This window comes from Schistocerca serialis, chromosome 3, assembly GCF_023864345.2.
Source record: "Schistocerca serialis cubense isolate TAMUIC-IGC-003099 chromosome 3, iqSchSeri2.2, whole genome shotgun sequence".
Classification (NCBI taxonomy): domain Eukaryota; kingdom Metazoa; phylum Arthropoda; class Insecta; order Orthoptera; family Acrididae; genus Schistocerca; species Schistocerca serialis.
The window spans coordinates 406,885,274-406,901,575 of record NC_064640.1 but is presented as its reverse complement, the minus strand read 5'-3'; the positions used below and the strand labels follow the sequence as shown (position 1 = coordinate 406,901,575).

General features: G+C 43.5%; 1 protein-coding gene across 1 annotated transcript in view; it reads right to left on the bottom strand.

The window, feature by feature from the left end:
- LOC126471622 (organic cation transporter-like protein) overlaps nt 1-16,302 on the bottom strand; it is a 206,129-nt gene that overhangs the window by 105,221 nt on the left and 84,606 nt on the right. The window contains exons 4-5 of the mRNA XM_050099858.1: nt 14,238-14,341; nt 7,871-8,025 (exon numbers count right to left, since the gene is read on the bottom strand). Coding sequence (XP_049955815.1) covers nt 7,871-8,025; nt 14,238-14,341 — 259 coding nt within the window. The remainder of the gene's footprint in view (nt 1-7,870; nt 8,026-14,237; nt 14,342-16,302) is intronic.

Below are 16,302 nucleotides of genomic sequence, written 5' to 3'. Positions count from 1 at the left end.
TGAAAGAATGCAGGTGGCTCGAAGTTGTCAGCGTGTCTTCGATTACTACCACAGGTCCCATGCAAGCGCAGGAGAATGTCTCCCGTAGCATAATACTGCTTCCACTATAGTTCAATTCTTTTATCTTGGCGGCTCGCGCATGCCCGCCCAGACGCGGGAGATTGCTGCATTGCCAGTTGCACACGACGCACGCGCCAGTAGAAGCAGCGCCATAGTATAGCATAGTTCGCAAGCTTACGTTTAGGGGGGAGCGCGCAGTTCATGAAGTAAAGCCACCACGGCCGCATTAACCCTTTCGCTGCTACAAAGACGTGCTCCCTGCATTCCGCGCTGTGCGCGATTTTGTCACTGCACTGCTCGCCTGTGCAGACACATCGTGTTCCGACTGCTTTGACACTCTTATCAATCGATTCCACAAAAACTATTTGGCCCAAAAAATAGATTTTTAAACATCTTCTTGACTGATACTTTCCCCCCCATAAATTACTTAATTTTGTTTCGATGTTCAACGCAGTTATTATGCAGCATTAAATATAGTAAACCATTGCGCGAAATTTTGAAGAGTTTGCAGAGGTAAAAGTCCATAGCGTATACTTTCCGTATGGTCGATTTTAGTTGCCACAATGTTGAGAATGAAATGTGGACAAGATACCTAAATTTCATATAAAATTTACTGTATAACAATAGCTCATTTAAGTACCACATAGGTGTCGTATGTAATATTGAGAAATATTCCGTCTTTCGCGACTGTAACAAAAGTTTTATTTACACTGAGCACGTTTGGCTTTATTTTAAAGCACTTCAATCAATCAAAAGGAAGTAGACAAAATACATTAAACAAAACTGTGGACTTACAAAAACATTAGGACTTGAATATACCGTCTATCAGTGAAGTGCTCTGAGCTATGTCAAATATAATTTTTGTATGTGGCACACACAAACATCATTTATTTGCTAAAACACTGATCTGCCAACACAAACGTTGAATATTGTGTTACCGCAGCACAAAACTACGAAAGGTGACTTGTCAATGGAGGAGACAAAATACTGTCCACTGAAGAGGCTTCAAAAGAGAGAAACGCGTCTGGTCTAAATAAGCCCCTTATTACAGCTGCAGAAGAGGAATATATTTCAGTACCATTGGTAAAACTGCGACTGTCGAACAAAAACAAGAAAGAAAACATGAGTACCATTGTGTATGTGCCATACCTTTCCTTGATTGAAGTGCTTTAAAATAAAGCCAAACGCGTCCGGTGTAAATAAACTTTTATTACAGTCGCGTAAGACGGAATATTTCTCAATATTAGATACGACACCTATGTCGTCTTAAATTAAATGAGATATTGTTATGCAGTAAATTTTATATGAAATTTAGGTATCTTGTCCACATTTCACTCTGAACATTGTAACAACTAAAATCGACCATACGGAAAGTATACGCTATGGACTTCTACCTCTGCAAACTCTTCAAAATTTCGTGCAATGGTTTACTACATTTAATGCTGCATAATAACTGCGTTGAACATCGAAACAAAATTAAGTCATTTATGGGGGCAAGGTATCAGTCAAGAAGACGTGTAAAAATCAAATTTTTGGGCCAAATAGTTTTTGTGAAATCGAATGATAAGTGCGTCAAAGCAGTGGGAACACCATGTGTCTGCACAGGCGAGCAGTGCAGTTATGACAAAATCGCGCACAGCGCGGAATGCGGCGAGCACGTGTCTGCAGCAGCGAAAGAGTTAATGAAGAGACAAAGCACTAGAAATTTCAAAAAATTGCATTCAAACGAATATAATTCGTGAAGCAAAGCACTTCGATATTGTTTTTAAATAATGAAAATATTAAGCACTACACAAGGTTTGAACTCATAACCTTCCACGTAGCAACCCAACACCTTTACTGTTCCGCTAACGCACCTCGTCCGAGTCCATATTCCATGAGGACTATAACACGTCACGGAAAATACTGACAAAAACTGTTGGTATGACTATGAATTACTCACGCTTCGTCGCAGTACAATAGGAAATAAACAATTACCGCTGTTCTTTATTGCGAAAAAGTGGTTCGTGAGAGTGATACAAACACTTTTCCTTGCTATCGCCTGAATTAGGAGTCTTATTGCTTGTTTGGTTTAATTAATTAATAGAATATGAAGCAATTGGTATAAAGAATGCTTTTTCCAAACTTTCTATAAAAGAATGTCTGCTATCAAGACATTGCTTTTGTTCTATTACTTTATTTATGACTGAACGTTTCTAAAACTAAAGACAGTCGTCCATGCTCTGCACTGCAGTCGAGATGTGGCAAAGTCGTTCTCTGTTCATTGGCTGACTGTGTTTTGTGACGTCAGATGCGCAGAACGAACCTAAACTCGGCCGCCAACATAAATGACGCGCACTTTAGTATGTGTCCGTGGGTGCGCTGCACGTTTTGAACAGCCATTCACCTCGATGATGGCGTTGTGAAGACGACCATCGACCTAGTATAGCAAAAATGTAATTTACCCGAAGAGCTGACTTTGCCATTGACTGACAGTCGAATCCCAATGGTCCCGTCACCCGTGACCACTGCAAGCGTAATTGACGATGTCGTTGATTCAAGTTGTGAACACGTGGGGGTAGTCTGCTGTGGAGTTCCAAGTTTAGCAACATACGATGAGCGGAGTGCTCAGAAATACTTGTGCGTGTACCAGCAATGTGTTCTTTTGGCAGAGATGCCACAAATCACCATCTATGCTACTTTACAGAGCAGACAAGCCTCCGAACCCTATGTTCGTGAAGAGTCGTGGACGTCCAACCATTTAGTGCCTAGTGGTAGTTTCATTGCCCTTCTACCGCTTTGCATAGATGCTCGCGGCAGTAGCACGTGAACATTTGACCAGCTTCGCCGTTTTCGAGATACTCGTTCACAGGCTCTGCGCAATAATAATCTACCCTTCGTCAGCGTCGGTTATCTCAGTTGATTTCCTCATTTGCAGCCCATGTCTTTGCTAGGGTGATCCCCAGTGCTTGTCTGCTCCGCTTGCCTACTGTTGTTACCGCGTCACATGCCTTCAACGCCACCAGACGTCATCCAACGTCGCGGTTGGCAGTGGTCATAATGTTTTGGCTTATTGGTGTATTTTACTCCTTCGCAGAAGTAAGTGAAATAAACAGAAACTAAACTAAATTACTGTGTATCAGCCAACTGCTACTGCTGCTAACGCTGTTGACGCTTCTCTGTACCTTTCTATTATGCTTTGATTCGTCATTAACCGATGTTTAATATTCACCTTTTGATACTTTTAAGGATAAATGGTTCAAATGGCTCTGAGCACTATGGGACTTAACTTCTGGGGTCATCAGTCCCCTAGAACTTAGAACTACTTAAACCTAACTAACCTAAGGACATCACACACATCCATGCCCGAGGCAGGATTCGAACCTGCGACCGTAGCGGTCGCGCGGTTCCGGACTGTAGCGCCTAGAACCGCTCAGCCACATCGGCCGGCTATCAATTGCTAAGTCACACGTGCTCAGGGGTCGTGACAAACGGTCGCTGAAGAGGATTGTGACGAAAAACAGGAAGACGACGGCTGCAGAAGACTCTGCGGGATTGAACGACGCATTCGGGAGTCTTGCCAGTACCAAAACAACACGAAGGGAGCTTCATAAGCAGGGAACTACAAGGCGAACTGGAAATCTTGTCCCACACGTCACTGGTGCAAATGCCCCGAAGTCATAAAACCTTGTCTGTGGAGCAATGCAAGAATGTCATTTGGTCGGATGAGTCTTGTTGCACACTGTATCCAGCTTCTGACCGAGTTTACCTGCCAAGAGTGAAAAATGGCGGAGGTCCGGTGATGATTTGGGCGGCCATTCGTGATATTCCATGGACCCCATACATACTCTGCGAGGTGGCACTACTGCCAAGGATTATGTGACCACTGTGCCTGAACAGGTCCATCCCATGGTACAACGTTTGTTCCCCAGTGATGATTCTGTGCACACAGCTCGCATCACCCAAGACTGGTTTTGTGAGCACTAGGATGCACTGTCGCATCTCTCCTGGTCCCCACAGTCGCCAAATCTCAGTATTATTGAGCCTTTGTGGTCTTGTTTTGGAGAGACGTATGAGCGATTGCAATCCACTTCCATCATCGTTACCTGTACTTGCCACTATTTTGCAGGAAGGATGGTATATGATTCTCATGAAAACCATACAGTACTTTTAGTGTTCAATTGCCGTGTCGAGTGGAAGCTGTTTTGAATGCCAAAGATTTTCCTACACCATATTAGACATGGTAATGTGTTTTGTTTTTGGTGTTTCCATATAAAGGAACTTATTGGACGCAATAAGTATCACATAGATGGCGACTACATATCCTTGTCTAGATCTTGTATCCAATTCGTGGCATTAGGTACGGCTTCTATAAAGTTCTCAGCTGATCCATCGCATTTTCTTACGGGGCACACTTTTATGATGTGGTCCAGAGTCATCTCCGGTACACCAGAGTCACAACCTGGGCTGTCCACAGGTCCCCACTTATAAATCGTGGTCTTGCATTTAAAGTAGCCGATACGTATACGGTTGAGTCTAGTGCAGTCTTTTCTTGGGAAGTCGAACCCTCGCAATGCTTTTGAAGGATTATTTATGATATGATGATTACTAAGTGAGATCTCCCAGTTCTTTTTGTACATGTTCATTAGGTTAAAGGTGTTCTGGGCTCTTCCATATCAGTTGTTCCTTATTGGCTACTATGGATACTTTAAAATTTCATCGAAAACCATATAGGACCTGTATTTATCCATTCCGAGACGAATTCAAGCTGTTTTGAATGCTATTTGTTTTCCGACACTATATTAGGTGTCGTTATATGTCGCATTTTTTATGTTTCCTTTTTTTTATCCAACCCCTGTATGTTTGATAACAAGTTTCTAACACACCATTCAACAAAACCCGACGTTTTAATTTCACAGAATGGTTACATGATTAGTGAAACTGAGCAGTTCAAATTTCTAGGTGTTCAGATAAATAGTAAACCCACGTTCAGGATCTTGTAAAAGACTTATTGCTGCTATTTTTACTATTCGAACGGTATCTGAATAAGTTATCGTTCAACAGGAAAAATTGTCTATTTGCTTATTTTCATTCCCTTATGGTTTTGGGTAACTTTTCCCATTCTCAAACGACATTTTTGGCTCAGAAACGGGCAGTTCGGGCAATAAGTGGTGTATCTTCGCGAACCTCTTGTCAACCTCTGTTCACTAGTCTGGGTATTCTGACACTGATCTCTCAACAGGGTGGTCCACTGATCGTGACCGGGCCCAATATCTCACGAAATAAGCGTCAAACGAAAAAACTGCAAAGAACAAAATTTGTCTAGCTTGAAGGGGGAAACCAGATGACGCTATGGTTGGCCCGCTACATGGCGCTGCCATAGGTTCAAAAATGGTTCAAATGGCTCTCAGCACTATGGGACTTAACATCTGAGGTCATCAGTACCCTAGAACTTAGAACTACTTAAACCTAAGTAACCTAAAGACATCACACACATCCATGCCCGAGGCACGATTCTAACCTGCGGCCGGCTACCATAGGTCAAACGGATATCAACTGCATTTTTTTAAAAATAGGAACCCCCATTTTTATTACATATTCGTGTAGTACATAAAGAAATATGAATGTTTTAGTTGGACCACTTTTTTCGCTTTGTGGTAGATGGCGCTGTAATAGTCACAAACATATGGCTCACAATTTTAGACGAACAGTTGGTAAGAGGTAGGTTTTTAAATTAAAATACGGAACGTAGGTACGTTTGAACATTTTATTTCGGTTGTTCCAATGAGATACATGTACCTTTGTGAACTTATCATTTCTGAGAACACATGCTGTTACAGCGTGATTACTTGTAAATACTACATTAGTGCTATAAATGCTCAAAATGGTGTCCGTCAACCTCAATGCATTTGGCAACACGCGTAACGACATTCCTCTCAACAGCGAGTAGTTCGCCTTCCGTAATGTTCGCACATGCATTGACAATGTGCTGACGCATGTTGTCAGGCGTTGTCGGTGGATCACGAAAGCAAATATCCTTCAACTTTCCCCACAGAAAGAAATCCGGGGACGTCAGATCCGGTGAACGTGCGGGTCATGGTATGGTGCTTCGACGACCAATCCACCTGTCATGAAATATGCTATTCAATACCGCTTCAACCGCACGCGAGCTATGTGTTGGACATTCACCACGTTAGAAGTGTATCGCCATTCTGTCATGCAGTGAAACATCTTGTAGTAACATCGGTAGAACATTACGTAGGAAATCAGCATTTAGATTGCCATCGATAAAATGGGGGCCATTTATTCTTCCTCCCATAATGCCGCACCATACATTAACCCGCCAAGGTCGCTGATGTTCCACTTGTCGCAGCCATCGTGGATTTTCCGTTGCCCAATAGTGCATATTATGCCGGTTTACGTTACCGCTGTTGGCGAAGGACGCTTCGTCGCTAAACAGAACACGTGCAAAAAATCTGTCATCGTCCCGTAATTTCTCCTGTACCCAGTGGCAGAACTGTACACGACGTTCAAAGTAGTCGCCACGCAATTCCTGGTGCGTAGAAATATGGTACGGGTGCAATCGATGTTGATGTAGCATTCTCAACACCGACGTTGTTGAGATTCCCGATTCTCGCGCAGTCTGTCTGCTACTGATGTGCGGATTAGCGGACAGCAGCTAAAACACGTACTTGGGCATCATCATTTGTTGCAGGTCGTGGTTGACGTTCACATGTCGCTGAACACCTCCTGTTTCCTTAAACAACGTAACTATCCGGCGAACGGTCCGGACACTTGGATGATGTCGTCCGGGATACCGAGCAGCATACATAGCACACGCCTGTTGGGCATTTTGATCACAATAGCCATACATCAACACGATATCGACCTTTCCCGCAATTGGTAAGCGGTCCACTTTAACACGGGTAATGTATTACGAAGCCGATACCGTCCGCATTGGCGGGATGTTACGTTATACCACGTACTTATACGTTTGTGACTATCACAACGCCATCTATCACAAAGCGAAAAAAGTGGTCCAACTATAACATTCATATTTCTTTACGTACCACACGAATATGTAATAAAAATGGGGGTTCCTATTTAAAAAAAACGCAGTTGATATCCGTTTGACCTATGACAGCGCCATCTAGCGGGCCAACCATAGCGCCATCTGGTTTCCCCCTTCAAGCTAGACAAGTTTCGTTGTTTGTAGTTTTTTCGTTTGATGCTTATTTCGTGAGATATTGGGCCCGGTCACTATCAATGGACCACCCTGTATACATACGTACATATATTTATTCTTTACTGACGCTTCTTGTTAACAATATCAGCTTATTCCCAAAAGTTAGCAGCTTTCATTCAGTCGATACTAGCCAAAAATCCAATCTACATTTGGATCGCACTTCCACACCTCTTTAGTAGAAAGGTGTGCAGTATACTGCTGCATCCATTTTCAATAAGCTACCACAAGAAGTCAAAAATCATAGCAGTAATCCACGCGCTTTCAAATCGAAGCTGAAGAGTTTCCTCATGGGTCAGTCCTTCTATTCTGTTGAGGAGCTCCCTGAAAAATTAAGCTTATTCCTATGTTACATTGTTGATTGCGTTTACTTAAACTTATGGCCTGACTTTTTTGGATTCATTAACATTTTATTTTGTCTGTTATTACTTCTATGTTGTAATTTTATATACTGACACGTTGCATGACCTTGGAAATTAGCTCCTAAATTTGGTCCTACGGAACTAGACGTGGAAATAAATAAAATGAATAAGAGAGACGATGAGGCATGAATATTACAAGTGGTAAACTGAAGGTGTGTATGCGTACCCAAGACGAAACCAATAACGAGAATGCCTCCAGTGGCGTTGGCCAGGATGAAGCGGCACAGGATGAACAGAGGGAGCCACGGTGCCAGCGCGGCCGCCGTGCTAGCCAGCACTTGCAGCCCGATGCAGAACATCAGTGGCTTCTTGCGGCCCCACCTGCAACAAATTTTGGAAATTTGTGGTAATGTCTTACGGGACCAAACTGCTGAGGTCATCGGTCCCTAGGCCTACACACTACTTAATCTAACTTACACTGACTTATGTTACGAACAACACACACACCCAGGCCCGAGGGAGGACTCGAACCTCCGACGTGGGGAGCTGCACGGACCGTGACAAGGCGCCTCAGATCGCATGGCTACCCTCCCTCCCCCCCCCCCCCAATCCCCTGCAACACACACAGTCATAGCAATGCTAGGCTGCAGCACGGCAACTACAAATGGTCGTGTTCCTAAGATTTGTCAGAGTCCTCGACGCGACCAAAGGAAAAGCACTTACACCAATCCCCAAGAATCACTCTTTACCACAACAACACTTCGCGTGCCTTTTATTATAAAAAAACTTTCTCTTATTTCTTTTCTATAAATGAACATACACTGATGAGCCAAAACATTATGTCCGCTGGCTTAATAGCTTTTTGGTCCACTTTTTAAATGCAATGCAGCAGCAATGGAGCTTGACATGGATTCGACAAGTCCTTGTTAGGTTGTGGAGGTACGGTGCACCAGATGTCTGCGCAGTCCCCGTAAATAAAGAGTCGGTGATTCGTGGACGCGGAGTTGGCACCTGATAGCGTCCCAGATGTGTTCCACTGGTATCAGAGCAGGCGAATTTGGCGACAAAGACATCTTTAAGTTCACTATCAAGCTCCTCAGACCACTGTTGCATGATTCGGGCATTGTGACACGGACAGTCATCCTGTTGGGAGATGCCATCGCCGTAGGAGAAGACCTCAAACTTAAAAGGATGCTGATGATTAGCAATAACGTTCACGTGGTCCACAACTGTCACGGAGACTTCGACTACAACCACAGTCGCAAAAGAAGCAGAAGTAAATGTTGAAACTTAATAGTTTTCACTTCAACAGCTTATATTGCTGAGTGAAACTGAATGCAAGTCAACTTGCATTAACTGCTGAGTGAAACTGGACGTATTGAGCCTACTTTCTCTTTAGTTATTCTCATCATTTCTACACTGACCTACAGAATTTGCCCTGACAAACAGAACTCAAACTTTGTCTATTCATTAATTACTCACAATATTCAATGATATCGCGATCTGACTGCTTTAAAATTGATAACCTGACTTCAAATAATTAATACAAAAGAATGGCCTTGAATTAGTAGAAATCCTAACAAGAACCTAAACATTTCACAAGTCACTTGCCTCACAAAAGTCTTCATCACACGAAGTACACCAATGCCCCAAACACCAATACTGCCATCTAAATAAAAGATTCTAACTACTGAAGGCTCTAACTACTAATAGGCATGTGGTTAGCAAAGGAAAGGTTCAAATAGCTCTGAGCGCTATGCGACTTAACTTCTGAGGTCATCAGTCGCCTAGAACTTAGAACTAATTAAACCTAACTAACCTAAGGACATCACACACATCCATGCCCGAGGCAGGATTCGAACCTGCGACCGTAGCGGTCGCTCGGTTCCAGACTGTAGCGCCTACAACCGCACGGCCACTCCGGCCGGCAGCAAAGGAAAGATTTTGTTGCAGAGCAAACAATGTATTTACCAGATTTTACCTTAATCAAGTGACAACCAGTTCAAAAAAAATTATATAATAATCAGTAATAAATCTCCATGACGGATGCACATTCAGACCGTCCGCTCGCGCTAATACTGCAAACCTCCAACACTGCTAATTATTAACGTCTAATCTCCATCACTGCTGACTACTCACTCCCAACTTCCATCACTGCTGGCTGTTCACCTCCAACTGCGAGTCCGACCAGCCACAGAGTCTCTTACAGAGCGCCACAGCATTGTCAGAGTTATTAATGCAGAGCACTACATAGCGCTGCCAACATACAAACACATAAACAGGCTACTTACAATGTCCCCCATAGGATAATACTGCCTCTCATGATAAAGGATGTGCGCTGAATGGTGTGCTTTAATACATCTGTGGCTATGCACCATCATTGTACTCTTTTGTCAGATCTGTCAGTCACCATCAATCCCGCTGCTCTACTGAGCGAGGAAACCTCGCACCTCGATGTTCTGTGATGAGGTGTGACGTCCAACACTTTGTCGCCCACTCGTGGTTTCACCTTCGTTGAATAACTTTCCATATATGCTCACAACGGTAGCACGTGACCAGCCGACCAGCTTCGCCATTTTCGAGATGTTCGTTCCCAAGCACCGACTGATAAGAATCTACCTTTTGTCAAAGTGGCTATGTCAGTAGATTTCTCTATTTGTGGCCCGTATCGTCGATAGAATGATCCCCCATTCAGCTGCAGTGTCCCAGGAGGAATGATCAATATTCAGGGATATGACGGGAACGGTCATTTGATGCAAAAAACTTTATGTGGACATCCGAGGTGTGTGAGGGAATTAATGAGACAGAGAACACTGCGGGTGATCTGACAACGCTGTGCTGTCCTACTTGTGTAGACCGCTGTGTACATCCCTCAGTCCGAGCTTCAGTTCCAAGAAATTCCTCAGGGCGCCATCAGAGGAGTTGTGTTTTCGTTGCGTTTTACGAAAACGGAACAGCGGTATTTAGAGCAACGTTATGCCATTAAGTATTGTGTTAAACTTGGGGAATCCGCGAGTGCGATCTTTGAAAAGTCGTAACAGGTCTATGGGAAACATTCCTTACCAAGAACAGAAGTTTTTCGCTGACACTAATCATTTTTGGAAGGCCGAGAACACGTTGAAGATGAACCTTGCTCAGGGAGACCTTCAACGTCAAAAACCAACGAAAACGTCGAACGTTTGCGTGCTCAAGTGAGATCAGTCCTCCAGGATAAAGTGTCAACCAAGAGTTTCACAAAGGTGTCCTTGAAAGGCCCATGAAAAGTGTAAATCGAGTGAGACCGGACATTGCAGACAAGAGAATGCTCCATGTCAAACGACCGCTCCCATCACGGAATTTTTGGCCTGAAAAGGCATTCCTGTTGTCCCACAGCCCCCCTATTCACATCATCTAAGTAATTGTGACTTTTTTCGAAACTGAAAAATTCTTGAAAGGACGTCATTTTGGGACTCTGGAGAACATTGAAAAGAATGTGACCGACATATTAAAGGCCCTAGTGGTTGAATCCTTTCAGCGCTGCTACCAGTTGCAAGATCGTCACCAATGTCTGTTTGCCGGCCGGAGTGGCCGAGCGGTTCTAAGCTCTACTGTCTGGAACCGCGCGACCGCTACTGTCGCAGGTTCGAATCCTGCCTCAGGTATGGATGTGTGTGATGTCCTTAGGTTAGTTAGGTTTAAGTAGTTCTAAGTTGTAGGGGACTGACGACCTCAGAAGTTAAGTCCCATAGTGCTCAGAGCTATTTGAACCAATGTCTGTTTCTTAGGACATTGTTAAAAATAAGTATCACAAGCCTCTACGATCAAAATAGCAATCGTAATGCAAACGTTGAGTACGTTTGTCTTCTTGAAACCGTTGCAGGTATCCGAACAAAGTTTCGAGCGATGGGTTTGTAGACAGTATGATACACGATAGTTTCGGCCAGTTCTGGAAGAGTGTTTGGACAGTCGGAGTGGTAAATCCGAGTTCGAGTCCGGCGAAAGTTTTCAGGTGTCACCAAAAGGTAATATCCTCATACATAGTGCAGCTAATGTCAGAAATAATCCACAATTGAGAATGAATTTCGTAAATTTAGTACAGCTGCAGGATTTTTACCAATGTTTGTTTCTTCAGACATTGTTAAAAAAAGCATTTAATATACATTTGTTTCTGGACTGGTGGGACACCTGTGTGTCTTATCCACCCAACCTCTTTGACATTTTCTTCTAGCCTAGTCTACTTCGTTGTTTGCAACCGTTTTGCTTGGTATATCTTCCTGCCATTAAACTAGCCTTTTGAATGCACAGTTGTCTGTGGTGTGTTCTGAGTGTGAATGTCTTAAAAATATGCATTTTTCAATTGATACTTTGTATAATGCATATTGTAAAGTTAACTAACGTTTGTGCATATGTATATGCATAAACCTGACCATGAATTGAATAATACAGAAAATAAATAACAATGTTCATAAAATGTGTTGTATCTCGGAAACCATTCGGAATAGGGCACATGTCCATACGAAGTTTTTTCCTTCAAATTATCGTTCCTGTCACGTTGCTGAATGCTGACCACTCCTCCTGGGACACCCTATATACTTCCCTGCTGGCAACAACGCCAATAAATGGAAACTAGGGAAGCGCAAACCAGCGCACATGAGAGCAGCACATCCAAGCAGACGGCGAACAAGCGAGCAAACAACAAAGGTACTCCAACGTCTTATAAGAAGAAAATAAACAACCAGGCAAACATAAAGTTCCAGAGAAGATGACGATCCTACACGTTGAATATCGAACAATGCAGTCAACGTATCAGGAACGGGCGATCCAGACCGAGCAACCAAAAAAAGATGGTGATCGACAGAGAAACTCTGTCGGAGCACGTCGTCAGAGAAGAAATGGTGATATCAGTCAAAGTATACAAACAGACGAGATAGTCGACAGATTCTATTACTTATCAACACCTGAAATCATCGACAGGGAAGACGCCAACAATTCCGCCACACAGCCAAAACATGGAAGCCGTACTGGAAACGGCCCAAATATAGTCAAGACCAACAAAATAAGGTGGCAACATCAACAGTACTAGCCAGGGTTTTTAGAAGTTTTTCCTCGGCTGTAAGACGAATGTCAGAAATGTCCCCTCCAGTTCCCCCAAATAAATTCCCAATTGGGAGATAGAAGACCCCCCGCACCTTAGTTATAAGATCAATAAAATGTGCCCAACAGAATAAACTAAGCTAAGGCGCCAACAGAGCCTCAGGAACTCTCAGGAACGGGAATGAAAAGCTAAAGAAAGTTAGTTACGTTACATTAAATTACAATAAACACTCAGGAGCTCAGTTCGTCAGCAAGCCCGATGATTCCGACATATCTGATCGCCGAAATATTATGTCCTTTGAACTCTATGGGCCTGCAGTGCGCCTGTAGACTGTTCGATTAGTTTTCTGTTGTTTCTATTCGTTGCATCTGTTGCCAGAAAAAAGAATTTGGCAGTCCTTTCTGGACAGTTTAAAACTTCTAAAAAGTCTTTAACACTCTTGGGAACTAGCACATTTTTCACAAGCACTCCTGCCTTCATGAAGAATGAAGACTGAGTTTAACGTCCCGTCGACGTCGAGGTCATTAGAGACGGAACACAAGCTCTGATTGTGTCAAGGATGGGGAAGGATATTGGCCGTGCCCTTTCAAAGCAACCACCCCGGCATTTGCCTGGAGCGATTTGGGGAAATGACGGAAAACCTAAATCTGGATGGCCGGATGAGCTTTTCAACCATCGTCCTCCCAAATGCGAGTACAGTGTGATAATCACTGCGCCACCTCGCTCGGTCTTCTGCCTTCGTATGTCCACATTTCAGTTTTGAAGCAACTATTGGATCGATGAATGTATGGGATAGTAATTTATTCCCACAGTCAAAGCTGGAATAACTTAAATTATGCATTACAGCATGATAACCTAAATCCAGTTCACATGATGCAACACCATCGCATTCATTTTTCTTATTTAAGTTTACAAAATAGTTCGAGCGTTTAGAACTGCCTACACTTTAACTTTCCTTCAATGTAGGTCCTATATACAGGGAATGTTGTTTGAGGTCACATTGTCCACCATGAACAATGTTAAAATTCTTCCTGCACCCCACGCAACATGCCCTGTCTTTATTTTCCCCCGGTTTTATCCATGAAAGTAACTTTTCCCACTGCTTCAAGTACACCTGCTGATGTTGAGATCTTTCTTTCTCCTTCGGAGGAGTCTTTGAAACAACGTTTTCGCTATCCCTCATTTCTGAATGCCACGTGTTACGGACTGTAAACTTGATGGAGACGTTTGCTTGAACACAATGCAAATGGTGAGCACAGAATACAAACAATGCCAATGGTAAGCGCTACAAGTGAGGACCGGATGGGTGCTACTTTCGAACCAATCTTCGTTTGGTTTGCTTTCAATTGTGGCCAACATTGGCACGTATAATTAAAAAAAAAATTTGTCTCTCACCAGAGATAATCATATTTCAGGCAGAAAATTGGAAAAAACGGAGTGGTGAAATTAAAATCAGAAAATGGAGGAATCCGTTAAAAACGGATTATCTGTCAACCTTATCACATAGCGGAATGCTCACCTGTCAGCTGCTGCGCCACCGACTACCGTCCCCAGCAGAACTCCCAACATGAAAGTGAACTGCGTCACGTCGGCCAGGTGCTTCCGGCTGCATACCAGGTCCCACTGCAAGCAAAAACGTAACTGCACTACTTACGTTCCGTTGCCGTTAACTTAGGATAATGCTTAAAAATCGAATTTCATTTTTTGTTTTTTTGAATAAATCTGAGGCTATAAACGGTAAACCCGAAATCCCCCGGCAACATTTCGGAGATTGTTTGTGGCTATTTTCTGGATATTTTAGCATAAGCGGCTCGTTACAGAGTGATTTCTTACTTCCATTTATCTTTGTATGTGTAACGCATTGAAAATATCTCCACAACGGTCGAAATGTCTTTGTCGGAAGCAAAACTTGTTACATACACTCACGTTACTTGCTATTGACAACAGTAACGCCCGCATTACTATTCACCCTCGTGCTTGCATTCAGTGCTGTTTGGTTCTGTCTCAGGTTTGTTTGTTTTTTGTATTTTTTCTAGCAGTGTTAGTTGTATATTAACAGCAATACACGGCCACGCGGTGTAATATTCCGACTCCCGAGACTGTGCTGGTGTGCGATGTTTTATATAATATCTGTTTAAGAACCCTATCAGCTGAGGGTTCAAAAATGGCTCTGAGCACTATGGGACTCAACTGCTGTGGTCATCAGTCCCCTAGAACTTAGAACTACTTAAACCTAACTAACCTAAGGACACCACACACATCCATGCCCGAGACAGGATTCGAACCTGCGACCGTAGCAGTCGCACGGTTCCGGACTGCGCGCCTAGAACCGCGAGACCACCGCGGCCGGCCAGCTGAGGGTTCAACGAACTCGCTATTGCTTTAACGATAAATTCTGAAATACGGCTATGTACCGCATTCCACCTGTGAGAGAGATGCTTATACTATTTTGACTATAGTTACTCCTTAAAGAGCTAAATCCAAAGCAAAATGCAGAGATAGATGACACACTCTATGCGATCAAGAATAGACGTGTACAATCCTTGAACAGAATTATAACTCATTGTTGTCCGCCATGAAAGTAAATTTTATTTTGCTTTGCTTTTGTGATGAAGGTGTTATGTGTGACTAGGGCCTCCCGTCGGGTACACCGTTCGCCGGGTGCAAGTCTCTCGATGTGACGCCACTTCGGCGACTTGCACGTCGATGGGGATGAAATGATGATGATTAGGACAACACAACACCCAGTCCCTGAGCGGAGAAAATCTCCGATCCAGCCGGTAATCGAACCCAGGCCCTTAGGATTGACATTCTGTCTCGCTGACCACTCAGCTACCGGGGCGGACATGAAGGTGTTAAAAGTACCAACTGTAAATGTCGTGTGACTAGGGCCTCCCGTCGGATAGACCGTTCGCGGGGTGCAAGTCTTTCGACCTGACGCCACTTTGGCGGCTTGTGCGTCGATGGGGATGAAATAATTATGATTAGGACAACACAACACCATGTCCCTGAGCGGAGAAAACCTCCGACCCAGCCAGGAATCGAACCTGGGGCCTTAGGATTGACATTCTGTCGCGCTGACCACTCAGTTACCGGGGGCGGACGTTAAAAGTACTGAAGAGAGGAGACTGTAATTATCCTCAAGGATATAATATAGTGTTGAAAAGGTATTTAAACAAGTTTCATTTTATAAACGGTGCATTTCGAAGAGTGAACGAACATATGTGCTAGGCTTCTGTAGGACCTTCGGACATCTGGTTCGTGATGTTTGCTGACGAATCTGCATCATGCTCATAGGACACATCGGGAGGCGTTTTTTTACCGATGACTGAGGTAATCTGCTGTTCGGATACGTATCGTCGAACCAAATGATAAATGAGTTGCACTGAATCAGTTTCAGAAGCTTCTATATAAAATCCTAAATATTTCCAGCAAATGAAATGAATTGAGCTTATGGCATCGTTGACCGGGAGGCGCCTATTCGGGGAAGTTCGGCAGCCACGTTCAAGTCCTATTTCATTCGACGCCACATTGGGCGACTTGCGTGACCGTGATGAGGATGAATTGATAATGAGGACAACACA